The sequence below is a fragment of the Callorhinus ursinus genome, unplaced genomic scaffold (genome assembly GCF_003265705.2).
Source record: "Callorhinus ursinus isolate GAN/ISIS: 27379988/994484 unplaced genomic scaffold, GSC_fseal_2.0 scaffold3, whole genome shotgun sequence".
Classification (NCBI taxonomy): domain Eukaryota; kingdom Metazoa; phylum Chordata; class Mammalia; order Carnivora; family Otariidae; genus Callorhinus; species Callorhinus ursinus.
The window spans coordinates 86002531-86021049 of NW_027397065.1; the positions used below are offsets into that span (position 1 = coordinate 86002531).

Below are 18519 nucleotides of genomic sequence, written 5' to 3' on the forward strand. Positions count from 1 at the left end.
CCCTCCCTCCTTCCTTCCTTCCTTCCTTCCTTCCTTCCTTCCTTCCTTCCTTCCTCTCTCTCTCTCTTGCTTTCGGGCTTCTGGTTGCTTTAGCTAGCACAGAAGTGGATTGAGTGAACTTTCACTTAGTTTTAAAACCTGCTGACAGATAAAATTAATATTGCCTTTGTGTAAATAATAATTTTATCTAATGGACTTCATTTATTTTTATGGTTCCTCCAGGCGATCTGGAGCTAAACAAGGGGAAAAAGGCAAAACGGTAATAACAGTTCCCTTTGAAGAGAGATATAAAACAAGGTCACTGGAGCCGAACCATTATTGAAATGTATAAAATCGTTTAATGTTTGCTTTTTCCCAATTTATATCATGAGGTCATTTTGTATAGTCATCAAATGCCATCTCATCTCCGTTCAGATAGGATAACAATCTATGAGTAACAGAGCCAACTTCTTATCCAGTCACCTGAAGGTGGCCACCAGTGCTGCTCCCGTATGTCCGGGCAGTCCGTGTTTTCATTAACACGTTCCTAAAACGTTTCTCTGAGTCATTTACGTTCAGTCTTTTTTGGCTGAAACTTGGCAGTCAAGGTACATGTGTTAAAATAATATAAAAATTTTAACCCCAAAAATGTATGTTAACAATCAAAAAGGCGGTATGTTTGGGGAACATCCTGATTCTCGTCATGACTCAACTCAATAACAAGAGAGCTTTAATTTCACTTTATTTCCCAAAGAATAAAATGTTCAGTTATTGGTTTTGCAAAAGGTTAGAAGAATCTATTTACTCCAGCATCGTGATTAACGTAAGTTTATTGTTTTACTGGTTCTTCATTTAATCCCATTTCCTGCTCAGCGCCTAGAACATCTGATAACTATTGTAAAGAGAGACCATGGATTCATTCGAGATACGTGCCTTCCAGCCCTGAACACAGCCCGCGCTTTGGTCCTCCTGGATCATCTACTCATTCCTCTTTTCTGAACACTGTAGCTGGAACCTCTTTAGACTCCATGGCTTCTGTCTTCTTTCTCCTGTGTTTCCTGAGACTTCACTCCGACTTCTGGGTGACGGTTATCAAGAGGTAGACGTTCACTTGCTTGACAGTTCTTGCGTGGACTCTGGCCTCTGCCTCTTGGCCCCGCTGTGTCAGAGGGCTGGGACTTGAGCACAGGTGACCCCCTTGAGTGTGGTTGGCTGGAGGCCACCCCTCCCTCCCGTGGTCTTAGATTCATTCACCTGTAGGACCCTTGACCCAGGCTGAGCCTCTGCCTTCTCAACTGCAGAGTGACCTCACCTCCCCTTCACCTCAAATTCAGTGGGTTGTTGACTCATTTCCTGTCTCACGTGCCAGGGGACAGCACAAACCACCTCCTGCTGTTTGCTCAGGGCAAGGGATGGGTGAATTCTAAATGCTAAATAGAATGTTGGCCGTGCCATTCCTGATTCACGCGGACGGCCGGGTGGGCATGTTGGAACGCACAGACTTCAGGACCGTCATGATGTGTTCAGTCCATAATGAAATAAGTCAAACTCAGAAACCGGACAGGTCGTGTGAGCCTCCATGCAAGCAGTGATGGGGAAGTGGGTTCTGTCATTGGTAGCCCGTCGTTCCCCCAAGGGAGCCGCCGTGTGGGCTGCGGTGGGCGACCGCTGTGTGCGCAGAAGGGGGAACCAGCCTGAACCTTGGCGTTGTGGACTCGGGGCCGGCCCGGGGCCCGTGGCCCGTGGCACCAGCCGAGGAACTGATGTGTGTGCCAGGCTTCCTCTGAGGACCCTGCTTAAGGCCGGGGAGGCTGGCGGGAAGCCTTTGCAGTGGGAGGAGTGGCTGTGGCATTAGCGGACGGGTTGTGGGTGAAAGGGCACCCTCCTTCCCTTGGAAAGCCTCTAAGGAATCCTGAGGGTTTTTGAATAGGGCAGGGCTGTTTACCTCGCAGCAGAGGATGATCGCGTGACACCGTATTTGGCCGTGCCAGGGGGTGTCGGGCTGCTGGGTAGTGGAATGTTGCTTTCACTCTGGGCTGGGACTTAGTCTCTGGGTGAGCCTTGGAATAGGGCCAAGAGGTGGAAAGATCGATGACACGTCAACCTTGCAGAAAGAGGTGTCTGTCCATCCCCTCCTACCTGTCCTGACACTGGTGTTTCTCCTGTTCCACGGACTGGCTGCTCACAGTGAAGAGGCCCCCATGCAGCCTCAGCCCTTTGATACAAGGACAGCTGGGCTGAAGGCAGGCAAGCAGGCAGGCAGGCGTGGGGCCCGGCTACCTGAACCCTCTCGGTCAGCTCGGTGGCTCTGTGCCCTGCCCGACTCAGGCATCGTCTCTCCCATGAAAGTCCTTCAAGCCAGCAGGTAGGAGCTGGGCCGGAGGGTTTCTGTGGATTCTGAATTGCTCCAGCGGGTCTGGCCGCTTCCAAACGTATAGTAGGTCTGGAGCTCAGAGGAAAGAAACACTGCTTCCCCTGCCCAGAAGTACATTAAGCTTATTTTCGGTCTGTTTTTATTAATAACTGGTTAGACTTTGTTCCCTAAGCAAAACTTTTTGTGTAAGCTTTCATTCTTTGGATTTCTTTTTTATCTGACAGCATTTTTTTTTTTTTTTTTTTTAGACTAAAAGGAATAGTCATTTTTTCACCAAAGCCTCCTCGTTTGCAGTGTGGGTGTGAATGGGAAATGTTATTTATTGCACAAACACTTATATACAGAGTTTTGCTTATTTAGATGGAGCTTATAGGGGGTTCCTCCCACATCAGGAAACTAAAAGGGAGGCTTCAGGGATTTTACAGTAGATGCAACAAAAACGTTTTATTTTGTAGCCCAAACCAGCCTGTTGTGCTGCATCTGTCTATTGGCAAAATCACTTATTTAGCATGAAATTACCTAATATATTTTGAATTTTCCAGAGGTGCCTAGGATGACACCAGAACAACTTTTATTGAAATTGATCCTTTGAAAGTTCCTTCCTAATGTATCTCCCCAGCGAAGCAAGTAGTCGTAATTAACGGGACATTCATTTTTATTGGAGTTTTGCTGAAATGAGTCAATACAAAGTCAGTTGGATGATTTATGTTAAGTATTTTAAAATAAACTTTCAAGTGATGACAGCTTGTCCGATTTCTAAAGAGATGAGGGATTATGATCCATATAAATCAGAAGTTCTCAACCGGGGGTGATTTGGCAATGGAGGCAATTTTGGTTGGCGCACGTGGGGCCAGGGGCGATACTGGCATTGAGCGGGTAGAGACCAGGGATGCTGTTAAATACATAGGGCAGCTACCAGGACAAATGATTGTCTGGCTCTAATTGTCAGTAGTGCTGAGAATGTGCACTCAAAGCCCTGGTATAAATATGCCCCCGCCCAAGAGGCAAGAGCGTTATTTTATTCAGGGGAAGTTAGAATTGCCGAGTCCAGGATGGAGGGACCTGCTCTTGAGATCTGCGCTATGCGGAGGAGAAGACATTCAAGGAATCAGCCTCCCCGGGTTGCGTCTGAGAAAAGCCCACTCTAAGTGAAGACTGAATGCCCTTCCCTGGCACCTTCCCGGGAACGGCTGTTTATAGTGTCTTTATTTTGAGAAAAGAGGTAGCATGTTATAGCCTGAAAATTACAAACTTCTAAAAATCACCTGTTCTCATTAAATCCGCTTTCCTTCGGTTAACGCGACCAGCCTGTAATTTTGTCTCCTCACCACTCGACCTCCGTGTCCTATTTTAGCTGCTCTTTCACTTGACAGGGCATGTCCCGCTTCTCTAATTGTCACTTTCCGGGTCCCAGGGAAGGCACGTTCTAGGCGCTTGTGTGGTTTTTCTCTCCCTTTCCTTCCGGAGGTGGCCGTGTCAGGCTGGAGACAGGAGGGAGGGCTACGGGCAGTGTAGGGTAGGTCCACGGGCAGCGGGTCTCTCTGTGTTGACACATGGAAGAATTACGTGCAAGGGAAGAATTTGCTCTTAGCTCCTGGTTGACCTGCGCTGGGTCTCGCGGTCGAGACCAGGTAGCGCCCCCGTCCGTCGGACTGGTGCCCCTGGTCCAGATCTCCTTGTTGTGATGAAGAGCCTCTCGTTTGCCCCGCCCCCCACCACTCCCTCTCTAAAATAAACAACTCAGTCTTTAAAAAATGAAAATAAAATTGTGTAATGTCTGTTCTCCAGTCCTACTGGATTTCTGTGTCGCCCTGTGCCCTTGGTGCTCCATCTCCGTTTTCCTTCTCTTTGTGGGGGTCTCTTGTTCAGTTACAGTTTCCCAGTAGGTGGTTCTCTTTAACCCTTTCTTTTGCTTCCCTGCTTACCCCTGGTGAAGCTTAGCCCCATCCAGAATGTAAACATTCCAAACCTCCAGTGCTGTCTCTGAATTCCTGTTTTTCTGAGCACCCAACCTGGATTTGCAGCAGCCTGCTGCCTTCCCTTAAATGTACTCTCAGCATCTTAAACTCCACATGTGAAACTGAATGATCATATTCTCATCTAAATAAAGTTCTTCTGTTGATTATGATATTTAAATGAGGGGCATTACTGCTCTTATGGTCACTTGTATTTTCTGTCTTGAGTCTGTGCCTCTTTGTTTTCTTTTGCCCCAAATGTAGCAGATTAAAACGACCGCCATTTTGTTATACTTCATACTTTGGAGGTTAGGAATTTGGGCAGGGCTCAACTGGGTGATTCTTTTGCTCTTGTGATACTGAAGTTACTCGGTGGGTTTCAGCTTTACTCACATATCAAGTGCTTTGGTGGGGATGGCTGGGAAGCTGGCCTCAGGGGGAAATGTCCCCGGGAGTCCCCGTATGTGGCCTCTGTGACATGGCTGTCTCGGCTAGTTGGGACTTCTGATCCTGGTTTCTTAGCCCTGTAGAGAATGTGTTCTAAGGGACAGGAAGTGGAAATTGCCAGGCTCTTAGGGTCTGGGCTTGGAAACTAGCAAGCCATCACTTTAGTTAAATTCGAATGAACAAAGCAGTTACAGAGCCAATCCAGATTCAAGAGAATGGGCATAAACCCGGCTTTCATGGGTCGAAGAAGCTGTGGCCATGTACAGTTTGCCATACTTCCCCTTTCCCATCACACTGAGTGTTTGCTGTGCTTGCCTGAATTTTTATTCACATCGATAACACCCAAAGTCACAGCTTCATTTATTTCTCTCCTGAATAGTTACTGTAGGTTCAAATTAACTTCTCTGTCTTTATGCTCCTCTCTATCCAATTTCCTGCATACACTATTCTGAGAACAACCCTTTATGTTTCTTCTGCAGTTACTCTACCATGGTAGCTTGTTGACTAGAAATAGAGACCTCACACCTTGGTGTGGGGCCCCTTCCAGATCTTAACCCAAGCCCCTGTCTAAACTGCTTCCCACTAACTCTCCTCTGTATCTCCTGGGATCTGGCTCAAGTACAGTAAACTGTTCCCCAAACTGTTATTACCGCCTCCTTCCTCAGGAGCACGTCTTCATCCCCCTTCCCTTGGCATGAAACGCACTTCAGAATCCTCCATCTGTTGAAATCCTCTTTATTCTTCAGTATGAAACCCAAATGTGAGCTCTGCACGGGACCCACCTGGGTTCCTCTAAATGGTGGTGGTGCTCTCCTAAGTCGTAAAACACTTCTGCCCCTTTCCACGCTTTTCTAATGGCTTGGCTTACAGTTATTTTTACAAGCCCATCTTATTTTAAAGCTTATTAATCTTCTAAATTATTCATAATCTCTAGATTCTCCCAGCTCCCAGCCTTGCAATTTCATTTCACCCAGTAGGTGCTCACTATGGCTTTTTATTTGATTCATGCTGGATTTCGAGCCAGAAGCTTTGCAGGCAGGTCATCTATAAATTTCAAAGGATACATTCGCCAAATATGGGCAGTTTTTAAGAGTTGGGTAGCATAATATCAGGTTAGTGGGGGAAGACAGTGGTCACGGTGTTACTAAACAGGGGCTTTGGATGTCAAAAAGGGAAGGGTAGGGAATCCTCAGGGTTTCCACGCATGGATCTGTGCTAGCGCGAGGGGGCGAGGAAGATATTCTAAGGGAAAAACCATCAGTGGTCACAGCTATTAAACTGCTTTTTTCAGAAGTGATGACTTGGTACAGGTTAAACTTGAACATTTCTCCTTTTATAATAAATGGGTTATTTCATAAAATTATGTGCAGGAGGAGAGGTCTGTACCAAAACGTACTCACATGTATTTGAAGTACCACCTAGAAAAAGGTACGTTTGTCCAAGCCCTCGGAGGCTCTCCTTTTTTAAAGATAGTGATGAGGCTTAACTAAAAGGCCACCCACCAGAGAACCTGAACTCACAGTCATCAAATTGTTCTCTTTTGTGTGTTTTAGGCCCTTGCCCCACATGACAGGAAGACGAGCTTCTGGTTAGAAGACAAGTGCCCAGAGTCCAAGGCCGTCTGCCCACCATGAAGGGGACCTGCGTCATTGCATGGCTGTTCTCCAGCCTGGGGTGGTGGAGACTCGCCCAGCCGGAAACGGACGCATCTCAGTGCCAGAGAGCGGAGCACCCGGTCATTTCCTATAAAGGTGAGGGGCAGGCACCCTCGGACTGCAAGGGTATCACTTACATGCATTTTCCATGCTCAGTGATAGAGAATAGCAATGGTTATTGCTCTATCATTCCGTGACTCGTGTTTTAGGCATTGTTTAAAATAGAAGCACAGGTACAAAATCCTCCATTGCAAGAACCTCCTCTTCCGAAACTGATCACTACAATCTCGAGAAGAATTCAAAATTGGAGTTATTACGGGGAGAAAATCCCATTGTTGAGGCCGCCTTTATTTAAAGGTGCTGCGAGCCTCCTAGGCATTCGAACCAGGGGCTAAAAATGTGGTCTACATAAATAATAATAAAACCAAGTAACAAAAGAATTCACTTCAGCGTTTCCCAACAAAGCCTTAGTCTTACCACAAAACTTAACGCCTTGGTCTCTCTATCTCACACTGCATGGCAGACAGAATTGATCTGGTGTCTTAAGAATGTCAGTGGATCTGTAGGATTAATTACCTAGTATGTGTACCCAGTCATTTTTTTCTTTTATTTATCAAAATTTATTTAGGGCTCTCTCTACCCTGGGTACTCTAAGCCTTCAGGATGAAAAATAAATTAGTCTTTGTCCCTGTCCTCAAGGAACTTACAGTTTTATTACCAAGCCAACTATAATTAATCAGACATTATATTTTAATAATTCATCCAATAAATAGCTTTATGTTTTAAACTTTGTATCATGAAAAATTTCAAATATCTGCAAAAATAGAAAGAATAATCTAAGGAACACCCAACCCAACATTTATTAATTCATGTCCCGCCTTTTTTCCTTTAAATCGCCGTGCATGCTCCACCCCACACCCATCAAATTATTCTGAAGCAAATTCAAAAAATCATATAATTGTATCTATAATATTTCAGTTCATGGTTATGAAAGAAAGGGAATTCCCAGTGCCATTATTGCATCAGACAAAAAATGCAAAAAAATCCCAAAACCAAAAACCAAAAAACCCAAACCCAATTCCATAAAATCACCTGACATTCGGTGAGTATTGTGAGAGCCCTGATGGTCTCATGAATGCTGCTGCGTTTTTTTGTTGTTGTTGTTGTTAACACATTGGGTTGAATCAGGATCTAAATGGAGCTCATGCACTTCAGTTGGTTGGTCTTCTGTTTTGTTGTGGTTGTTGCTTCCTTTGCAAATTAGTTACAGAAGAAATCCGAGCTCTTTGTCCTTTAGCATTTCCCACAGTCTGGATTTTGCCACGTGCATCCCCTTGGTGTTCAAATGTTCTGTCTCGAATATTTGTGTGAATTCATGGTAGTATCAAGAGGAGGCTTCGATTCAGGTTTGAATCTTTCTGTCTCCCCTGTGGCACGGATGCTACCGTGTCCTTCTGTAGGAAGGCAAGTCTTGTGTGGTGTGAAATTAGCAGTCAGTGATGATCACGGCCGGAATCTACTGATTCCTTCAATGGTGTAGAGCTGGGATTTCCTAATTTTATTATTCTTTCTTCATTTAATAGCAAGAATATTTCTGTATAAGGTAACTTTCCCTTATCAACTATTTGAATATCCTGAGGCTACAGCTCGTATAGAAAAGTCAGAATTGATGCTTTTGTCCTTTCCTTCGCTTTCCTAGTTTTTTTTTTGTTTTTTTAAAGACTAGTTAGTTGGTTCTCTAACATTATCCAAAGGGAGCAATTAAGATGTTATGTTTACTTTTTGTTTTGTCTTGTTTTCTTATTTTGGTTATTAGAATCATTGTTAATATATGGATTTTTAACATTTGAATTATTTCAGGCAGTTGCAGTTTTGATGCTTATAGGGGGTGAAATCATCTCATTTTAAGCCTGTGGAAGCCTCTTCAAGTGGGCTTCTGAACGATTCTGACATAACCCAGGTCGCCTTTGCCAGCTTGCCTACTCTCTGGGACAGCAAGATGTTCTTGATTCTTCTCAGCTGCTTCCTTCCGTAGACCTGAGAATCAGCCGTTTTGGGCTGATTTAAGCACGGACGTCCCCAGTGTTGGGTCTTTTCAGTGTACAGAGCTCAGGAAAAATTTTTTAGATGGCACCATAATTCCTCTGGATGCTTCCAGTTCATCTCCAAGACGTTAGGGCTTTTCTGAACCTCTTCTACTTTCTGTCTGTGTCTTTTTGTCCCGGGCACAGAATCCTGAGTCTCTGTTGCCAACACGGTCATTCGTTTGCCTTTTCCTGCAGTAGACCCTGCATCGTTTCAGAGAGAGTCAAGCAACTCTAGTCGTTTTTGACGACTCAAAGCGCTATAAGATGGTCTGCTTCTCTTCTTTTAGTCCTGGGACTACCAATGTCCTTGGGAAACTAAAGCAGTTACTTCAGTTGAAGGAATTTCCTTCTGCATGGTTATGCTGCCAACTCGAAACCTGGTTCGTTTCATGTGTTTAATTTCCCTTTTGATTTTTAGAAATTTAAAAAAATTTTACCTTATTATGTAGTGTTGAAGAGTTTCATTAATGAAAACAAGGAATGTTCGGAGAAACTGCCTTCACGTGTGTTTTCTCTACTCCGTTCCCTCTCTCTGCTCTCAGCTGACCTTTTACTTATATTTTAAGGTCCATGCTTCTTTTCTCAGTCTAGCATTTTTTTTTTTGACATGGTGGTATATCCTGGAGTCCACTCTCTAGTGGCAGAATCCATGCCACTCCTTTTCAGAGCACATAGCTCTCCATCGTGTGATGAACCATAGGGTACTCAGCAACTCCCCACTGGGAGATGTGTAGGGTATTTTCTGTCCTTTGTGGTCGTGGGTAGTGTTATGATGAGTAATGCCTACTGCAGACATCTCTTAATCCTTTACAAGTGTACCACTGGAAGAGAATCCTAGCAGTGGGATTGCTAGGTCAAAGGACAAATGCACATGTGGTTTGGCTAGATATTGCCCAGTTCCCTTTCATGAAGGTTGCGCCATTTTGTATTCTCGTTCCCCCTGGGTATGAGGATCTGTTTTCCACTGCCCTTTCCAGTGGAGTGTACTATCACTCTTTGGGATTTGCTGATCCCATAGTTTGTACATTTACAAACTATGGCATAATTTTAACTTGCATATGTTTAAGTTGGAGCAAATGTTTTACAAACATTTAACAGGTGCCTGTTACGTACCATGGTTTGTACTAAATATTGAGGAGATAGAGCAAAAAACACGGTCCCCATTAAGGGTTTAGAATATCTCGAGGAATATAAGCCCAAAGGAACATTGCATTACATTCTATTAAGGGTCCTCACAGGTGTCTTGGCTGGGTGCGGTGGGAGCCCAGGAGAGGGGCATCTGAACCAGAGAGCCTGGCTTTTAGGAGAGTTGTTACAGGTTTCTAGAATGAGGCAACAGCACAACTGAGTCCAAAATGATTGTTAGAAGGTGTTTATGAGTCTGATGAATGGACAGGTGTCTCGGGGAGAGGAAAAGAGCAAGTGCGGGAGAGGAGCGTAGCAGGTCCTGGCAAGTCTCCTGTAGGGTAAGCTATGAAATCTTCATTTGGGTTATGGGGAGGAGGTGGAGGGAGGTGAGGCTAAAGTAGTTGTAGGGGTTCAGTACTGTCTGGCATCTGAAGGCCCCTAAAGAAGCTCCCCCATCTGGGGCGCCTGGGTGGCTCGGTGGGTTGGGTGACTGCCTTCGGCTCAGGCCATGATCCTGGAGTCCCGGGATCGAGTCCCGCATCGGGCTCCCTGCTCGGCGAGGAGCCTGCTTCTCCCTCTGACCCTCCCCCCTCTCATGTGCTCTCTCTCTCTCTCTCATTCTCACGCTCTCAAAATAAATAAATAAATCTAAGAAAAAAAAAAAAAAAGAAGCTCCCCCATCTGGACAGGTTCCGTGTTCAGAACGGCAAAGGCAGCAGGGAGAGCCCATCCTGAGGTTGCCTCTGTGATCAGAGCGAGCGGTCATGAGGCACTAAGCTAAAGGGATGGTAGCAGAAATGTAAAGAATTAGGTGAATTCTAGAAATGCGTAGGAGGTGTTGATGATTTCATGGATGTAGGACAGGAGGGAGAAGGAGGTGCTGAGTATGATCCCCAAGTTCTTGGCTGTTGATTCCATATGGCATAAAGAAGGGGAATGGAAAATGATGATTTTAGATTGAGAAAAGCTGAGTTCCTACCCGCTGTTAGATGGGCTCTCTGGCTGAGAGCAAGGCATCATGGGATCCAAGAAGGGAGAGGCATCCCTCCAAGCATTGGATGATGCAGAGTTCGAGGCTGACGTGGGCCAGAGGGCAGAGTGACAAAGTCATCCTGGTTTGTCCAGGACTTTCCTGGAGGGAGGCACTGAAAGTCCTATGATCTGTGTATTAGTTTCTTAGGTTTGCTCTAACAAAATAAGACAAAGGGGGTGACTTAAAACAACAGAAATATTTTCTCTCATAGTTCTGGAGGCTAGAAGTAAAAAAAAAAAAAAAAAAGAAAAAGAAAAAGAAAAAAAGAAACCAAGGTGTCAGCAGGGCCGTGCTTTCTCTGACAGCTCTAGGGAAGAATCCTTCCCTGCCTCTTCTTAACTTCCGGGACTAGTCCGCAGTCCTTGGCGGTCTCAGGCTAGTAGGCGCATCCCTCCAGCCTGAGTCTGTACCCACACGGCATTCTCTCGGTGTGCCTGTCTTTTTGTCTTCTCCTCTTTTTATAAAGACACTGGTCATATTGGATGTAGGGCTCACCCTCCCCCAGCATGATCTCATTTTAACTAATTATATCTGAAAAGACCCTCTTTCCAAGTAAGGTCACATTCAAAGATACTAAGGTTTGGCCTTCGATGTATCTTTTTTGGAGGAACACAATTAAACCTGTAAGCAATGGCATACATCAGAGCAGTTTCAGGGCAGGGCTGGGGGAAGAACCTAGATGGTAATGAGCAGAGAAACAAATGTGAGGGGAAGGAAGAGATATAAAAGGAGACAGTTATTGACTCAGCCAGCAGGGATGTGAGAGCAGGGGACAGCTTTTAAGAGAGCATTACTTAATCATCCTTAAGTGGTGATGGGGAAAGGCCAGGTGAAGGAAGAGGCTGAAGAGAGGAGGAGATAATTGATTAGACAGAGTCCCCAGGGCCGTAGGAGGGGATAGGATACTGGGCACAGGTGGGAGATTAATTTACAGGAAGCAGACCCCACCGCCAGTGAGTCGGGAGGGAGGGAGGCTGAGGCACCCAGGAGGCAAGAACGTACGTGGGTGGGGGTGGCTGCAAGGGGAAGGGGTCCCCGAGGACCTCCATCTCTGCATCTCAGCTGAGAAGAAGTAGGCAGGCCATGGGCGGAGAGCATGGGGGCTTTAGGAAGGAAGGGCTTCTCCGAAGAAGGGGTGAGGCTGTTAATCACAATATGCACCAGAGATTCCCTGGGGGGGTGTTAGGAGCCCAGCTAGTCCTTGAAACGGCTGATGTTGCCGCTGAGCAGGTGGCCACTGGTGTGCTACATGAACACTTCTGTGTGAAGCGCGGCTCTACGAGAACGTTTAAGAAAGCAGGGTGGAACGCTGGAGAAATAAAGGCAGGACTGGGTAATCTTGACTTTTAAAATCTTGATTTCTGCATACACTTAAAACTTCATGATTTAATGTTGTACATTGGAGGCACTCTGCACAAGAGATTCCTAATGAAGTGGACCAGATGCTACAGTCCCGTCTGGATACAACGAAGCACGTTTTATTGAAGTCTTGCTTCGATTTACCCGGGTAGGTGGAAGATGTTGGCAGGATCTCCCCACCCCCCCATCCTCGGTAAAATATTTGCCACCGTGGGCCTTCTCTTGTCTAGCAGAGTTCATTGCTCAGCACACTCTAACAGCTTGCTGTGTTTGCAAGGTTATTCCCTCGACTGCATGTTCTGGAACATTTATCCTTGATCGTGGAGGGGCTGCTAAAACACCCTGACCCGTTGCAGACACACCATTTACACTTCTGTCCTTGTCGTTTGCTTAAATGTCTGTTCCAATAAAGAGGGAAAAAATAGTGACCCTTTAAGACAGCATGTTTCTCAGCATGCTTCCTGAGTCTCATAACCGTCTCTGAAACGAGTTTTAAATGTTTAATGTCCACTTAAGGCAATGGTGCCATATTCTGGCTTTGTTTGTTTATTGATTAAAGTTTACCCAGCATGCTTGCTATTTAGATTGTGCTCCACCTATAGGGATTGGTTTATGGGGAACGATTCCACAGTAGGCACAGAGGAAGACCACCCGTGGGGTGAGTCATGCCACACTTAGGCTTTCTTTGCCTCGGGCGCCTTTCTTCAGTGCCGTAGCCGGTAGTGCTTCTATTCATGATTACGAAGACGACTTCTCTGCCTGTGGAATCAGGTGAGGCGCTATAAATTCCACTCTCGGGTCCCCGAGATCTTGATCTCTGACTCTGTGGTGTTCCCATTGATTGCCTTCCTACTTAACGGATTCACCGATTGGCCGGAGATTTGGTTTGGAACTTTGGAGAGAGTTGTATGCATGCTTCATAGGGGATTAGCACATTTGGCTCCCGATCTTGGGAGGGGCATGTGAGGGACTGGTGTTCCAGCTTGGGCCATCCCCGGGACAGCCCTGGGAGCGGCACTGGCCCTCGCGTTTGAACAACTGTCTTTATCTCCACGGGTAGTCTTCGGTGATTGAAGGAACCACGATGACAAGGGTACGGCATCAGATTTTGAACTTGGGTTCTAGTCTCATACCACAGTATAGATACTTTTCACAAATGCTGCATTTTTCTTTTGAATCATACTTTCCAGTGGTTTGTGTGTGTGGTTGGAAGCACTGAATTGTTAAATGTTGGCAATGATAGTCAGTGACATACTTTGTGACTGTCTTCTTCGGGTTCACTTACCGGGACCTGCAGCCTCCTCCCACCTCGGAGAGAGGCTGTCTTTCTTCCAGTCTGGAGGGTGGCCATGTACACACGTCCTGCCACCCCATTAGCCGCCGTTCCTGCCCGCTGTCCTGCCAGTTGTGCTTGTCCCGTGGCTGCCTCACCGTCCCTGGGGCCCCTGCCTTGCTTGCTGTGCCACGTTCTCCCCGTGGGGCTGAGGAAGGTGTAGCCTGGGCAGCCTCCGTTACCCTCCAAGGCCCAAGGATGGGGATGCCAGAAGGGAGCCAAAGGCCTCATTTCTGTGCCATGGCTCCACGTGTCCCACGGCGCTCCATTTCTCTTCTGGGTTTTGGCGTTCTGGGGTCCAGTGCCCCAGTCAGTCCTGTGGTGTCATGGCCCTGGCTGGGTCGCACCCCTTCTCTCGGACCTGGACCCTCATCCCTACAGGAAGGGCTGCGGCAGATGATTTCTGTTTCCCAGAAGATTTTAGAGACTTGAGAGTCTTTGAGTACCTAAGCCTGGATTGAAATTCCTTCGAGTGTTTCCTCCCCATTCATCTAGTCTCAGATTGGCCACTTGACCTTTATAAGCCATACATGTGTGTGATTGTGTGACACTGGCCTACTGTCTCCAAGGAAGAATTAGGAAAATTTATTTTAATTAAAAAGGGATGGTGTGAAATTCATTTCAGTGTTTAGTTTGAATGTTTTCATATGAATCTGATTAGAGTATAGGTATGGGGGGACCCTGCTAACTGGGGGAAAACTGTCTTGAAGGCATTGCTTTTCTTTGTGAAATGTAAAACCTACATAAACCAAGTGTGATTCTTTCTGGTTTGATAACAGGATATGAGTTACCCTCCTGTGAGTTTATTTGGGGAGGAAGAGTGTTGTTATGGATCCTTACAAGTTCTTGGTTCCATAAATAATTTGACTTTTGTTATCATGCATATGACTGAATGGTTCATGTAACGCACTGTCAAAATCACAGGGGCAAAATATTCCAACCTGTTTGCAAGCGAAGACACTAAGGTACAGGCACTCTGCCTGTTTTGTACGTTAAAAACTGCATTTGGGAATACATTTTTTATTTTCAAGTCTGGTGCTAGGGTGCTATCTGAAAAATGGAATATTTAAAAAAATACACAACTTTTCAACTCTATAATATAGGTATATCATGATCCTTCACGAGGGCACGTAAGTGTTAGAAGAAATGAAATGTAAAACCACCATGTGTTACTCACGGGTAATTTGGTTCCAATACCTACATTGAACTTTTTTTTTTAAAGATTTTATTTATTTATTTATTTGAGAGAGAGAGAGAGAGAGAGAGAGAGCATGAACAGGGGGAGGGTCAGAGGGAGAAGCAGACTCCCCACTGAGCAGGGAGCCCGATGCGGGGCTTGATCCCAGGAACCCGGGATCATGACCTGAGCTGAAGGCAGATGCTTAGCCGACTGAGCCACCCAGGTGCCCTGCTACATTGAACTTTTATGTCATTATTGGTCTTTGACTGATGAGAGCTGAGAGAGTCCCTATTGCCTGTTTCATTTGTTTTTTGTTTTTGTTTTTACAAATAACGATTGGGTTCTGATGAAAATGGTTTATTGAGTTTTGAGAATAATTAATAACTTCTGTATTATATTTTGTGTTCTAAGGCCACTAATGAAATTATGAATAAGATTGAACATCTATATTGTATCTCGAGATAAAAGTTTCAAGTGTTTTGACTGATTTGTCTAGGTGGGGAAATAGTTTCTATTATTTTAAGGCTACAAATGGAACGGCTTATAAGTGAAATAGTGCACTGTGATTGCATTAAAACTGGGGAATAAGATTTTGTAACGTTCTTGTCAGGATTCTGATTTAAAGCAGTCATTTCATTTGGCCCCAGATGGTGTGTTACTATATTTTATTTATCTGTAGGCATATTCTAGTCTTTCTAAGCATTAAGTGGGCCCTTCATCCGTTCTCACACTGAAGGTAGAGAAAAATCGTGTCCTTATTTTATATATGAAGTAAGAGCTGAAGAGTAAATATAGAGTGAATAAAGTTTTAATGAGGCAGTATTCTTCTTGGATTTTGCTTCTCTTGTCTTACTCTAATATCAAGGCAAGGCAAGCAGCCATGGTTACATTGGAGAGACGAAGCATTGTCCCATCTCCAGCAGACAGTGGTGCTGACATTTTCCTGTTACTGATGACCTAGAATATTGATGACACGGAAGGGACTCCGTCGAGGTTTCTAAATTTAGTTTGTTTACTAATTTAATCATCACACTAACCTTTCATTTCCTGAAGCTTTCTTAGTGTGGGGTGAAGAAGGTCCAGAAACAGACTCTGGCTTTATAGGAGGAGTTATTCCTTAATTTATCCCTTGCTTTCCCATTTCCCTCTGTGACTCAGGGGTGGCCTCAGAGAGCCTAATCACACATGTTGTGTGACGTTGTGTGCTGTGTGGGAATGGCTACGTTCCTCCAGTCCGCCCTGTTGACAAAGTTGTGGTAAAACTTGTTTGGTCATTCCCACCTTGAACGGACGTCTGGGCTGCATGTTAGAGAGACCACAAACCCTATTAAATAAAATCAATAAAGTGGGGCCCCGATACCAGGCTAGCAGAGTGCTTGTGGTAGCTCCCAGATGAACGATTAACGATTGTCGTTCTCCTTTTTTTAATTTTTAAATTTTTTTTTTTTTTAATTTTGTGCCACCCGATTCCCTGGCTTCAGGACGCAGGAGTGTTTTAGCTTCTGCTTGTTTGGAGATAAAAGCAGGGTCCAGTTCGTTAATAATTTAATCGATATTTACGGAGCGCCTGTTATGGAGCGCCTATTATGGGCTGGTTCCGGTCCCTGGGGTTACCCCAGTAAACAAAACAGGTGGCGATCTTGGGGTGCACTGAGTTTACATTCTCCGAAGGGGAACAGGCAAGAATAAGATGGTATAAGGCAGAGTGGGCCACGTAAGGGCTGAGGAGAGATGGAGAGCAGGGAATGAGTTCAGTATGGGAGGGGTCGTGCCGCTTCATTGAGGGAGCCGGGGGCGCCTGACATTTACCCGTTGCCTTGAAGACACACACTTGCCCCTTTTTATTCTGCTCTGTGTGATGGGTCAGGGCGTCTGAAAGATTTCTCAGGCTCCCGGGCCCGCGGGGCTCCTGTTGGGATGTGTGGATGGGAGGAGGCAGTGGGAGGTGGAGAGGACCAGGGAAGGCCACGTTCATGCCTCCAGTCGCTGAGTGCCGCCCAGGAGTGAGGCAGCACTTTCTGGCCATTGCCACTTGCGTCAGAGCCGCTGGCCAAGAGCATAGCAGCCCGTACATGCTTATGGGCTCCAGCCCAGCCTGTTAGAGCTGCTCGTCTCTGTGGGTCATGCATTCTCCCGTTTGGCTTTCTCAGGCCCAGCCAGTCCTTCATCCTTTTGCTTTTTTAGTTTTCACATTGTCTTTGCAATGAATTCCCTGTGTTGAATTTTCTCTGTTTGAGCTACCTAGGGTGGTTTCTGTTTTTCTGGATGGATTATGATGCATACAGCAGGAAGCATTGAGTCTAGACTTAAAGGAGGTGAGGGGCAAGCCAGGGGGATAACTGAGAAAACAGTGGTCCAGGTAGAGGGAAGGGCAAGTGCAAAGGCCCTGGGGTGGGATCATGCTTGGTAAGTTTGGGGAACAGCAGGGAGGCTAGAATGACCAGAGTGGAGTGAATATTGGGGGGAGAGTAATGGAGATGAGGTCAGAAAGATAACAGGGACCAGACCCTGTAGGGCCTTTAAGAATTTTGGTTTTTATCTTGAGTGAGATGGGAAGCCACTGGGAGATTTGCTGTAGAGGGCTGATGGGATCTAACATGACTTGGAAGGATTGTGCTGTATGCTGTGCTGAGGATGGAGCGAATGGCAGGTGGCTGGGTGGGAAGCAGGGTTGGGAGACCAGAGTGGGGGCTGGTGAACAATCTAGGCTTGAGGTGGTAGTGGCTTGGATGAGGGTGTTAGCAGCAGACAGACGGAGCAGTGGTCGTGTTCTGGATATAGCTTACTTTGGAAGTCAAGTCCAAAGCATTTCCTTTCAAATTGTGTACATGCTGTGAGAGAAAGAGAAGGGCAAGAGGGACCCTGAGGGCTTCGATTTGAGCAACTGGAAGAGTGGAAGATGAGGAAGGGAAAGCCACATTTGGAAGGAGTATTGGAGCTCAGTTTTGGGCATGTGAAGCTCGAGCTGCTTCTCTGGCATCCAGGTGGAAATGTCAAACAGTTGCACGCACAAGTCTGGAGATCTGAGGAGCAGTCTTGGCCACAGGTGGACATTTGGGAGTTCTTAACACACAGATAGCATTTAAATCTATACGTCTGGCTGAGCTCTCTAGGGGAAAGAGTGTACACAGAAAGGAGAAGAGGTGTAATGAGTGAGCCCTGGAGTAAGTCAGTACATAGAGTTTGGAGAGATGAGACAGAAGATAAGACGGGGAAGGGATATTCAGAGATGTCCTAGGAACCAGGTGAAGGAAAAGTTCTTTCCATGGTGGCCTAACAGGCTAAAAACTAGAGACGTGGCTCTGAACACCAGGAAGCAGGTGGCCAATATTAATATTAGCAAGAGAGGAACAGGCAGCTGCTGAAGGGCCTCAGAATCTCTAAGCTTAGACCGGGGTTGATCTAAGCAGTGAACTCTTTGGGTAGATGAACAGTCAGATACTTTAGAGGACTGTGGAGCATGACACATAATTTGAATATGAATATCCCTTGAACAGTGGCCAAGGAAAGGATTGCCCTAGTGACTTGTAAGAAACAGTACTGTATGAGGTTACTATATATAAAAGGAGAAATCTTAGAAGTTGGTCTTGCCCCCTTAATTGAGATCATTATTAGCCGGCTGTTGAGTAGGAAGAGCAGTATGGCCAGGAGACAAGATTTTCGGTTTGTGTCCTGTAACTTAGTCAATGTGTGAACTTCGGCAAGTTAATAATTCAGTGCCTCCATTAGCACTTAAAAGCATGGGGATGATAATGCCACCTTTTTAAGAGTATCGAGTAGGAGAAATGGGAGTTTGTGTGTGTTGGTGTGTATGTGGAAGTACAGAGACCACAGTGCCACCTCTTATTATATCTGACATTAGAGTTTGCTGCCTTTGAGCTTAAATGTAGCACTCATATAGCACTCCTAACAATTAGCAAGTTTTGAAAACTCTTTGAGGCACAGTAATTTGAGGAACTAGCAGTGACGAAGCAAACAAGAAATCTGGA

General features: G+C 45.7%; 1 protein-coding gene across 17 annotated transcripts in view; it reads left to right on the forward strand.

Moving 5' to 3' along the window:
- Positions 1-18519, forward strand: part of SEMA5A (semaphorin 5A) — a 478910-nt gene that overhangs the window by 151899 nt on the left and 308492 nt on the right. For 16 of the 17 annotated variants that reach the window (XR_012377654.1, XR_012377655.1, XR_012377662.1 and 13 more), the window contains one exon: positions 6309-6506. Coding sequence is in view for 2 of the 17 variants with exons in the window: in XM_073891093.1 (XP_073747194.1) it covers positions 6386-6506 (121 nt within the window). In the remaining 15 variants the exon portion in view is untranslated. Of the gene's footprint in view, positions 1-2080; positions 2345-6308; positions 6507-18519 lie in introns of those variants that run through there. The other variant, XR_012377659.1, reaches the window with a different exon arrangement.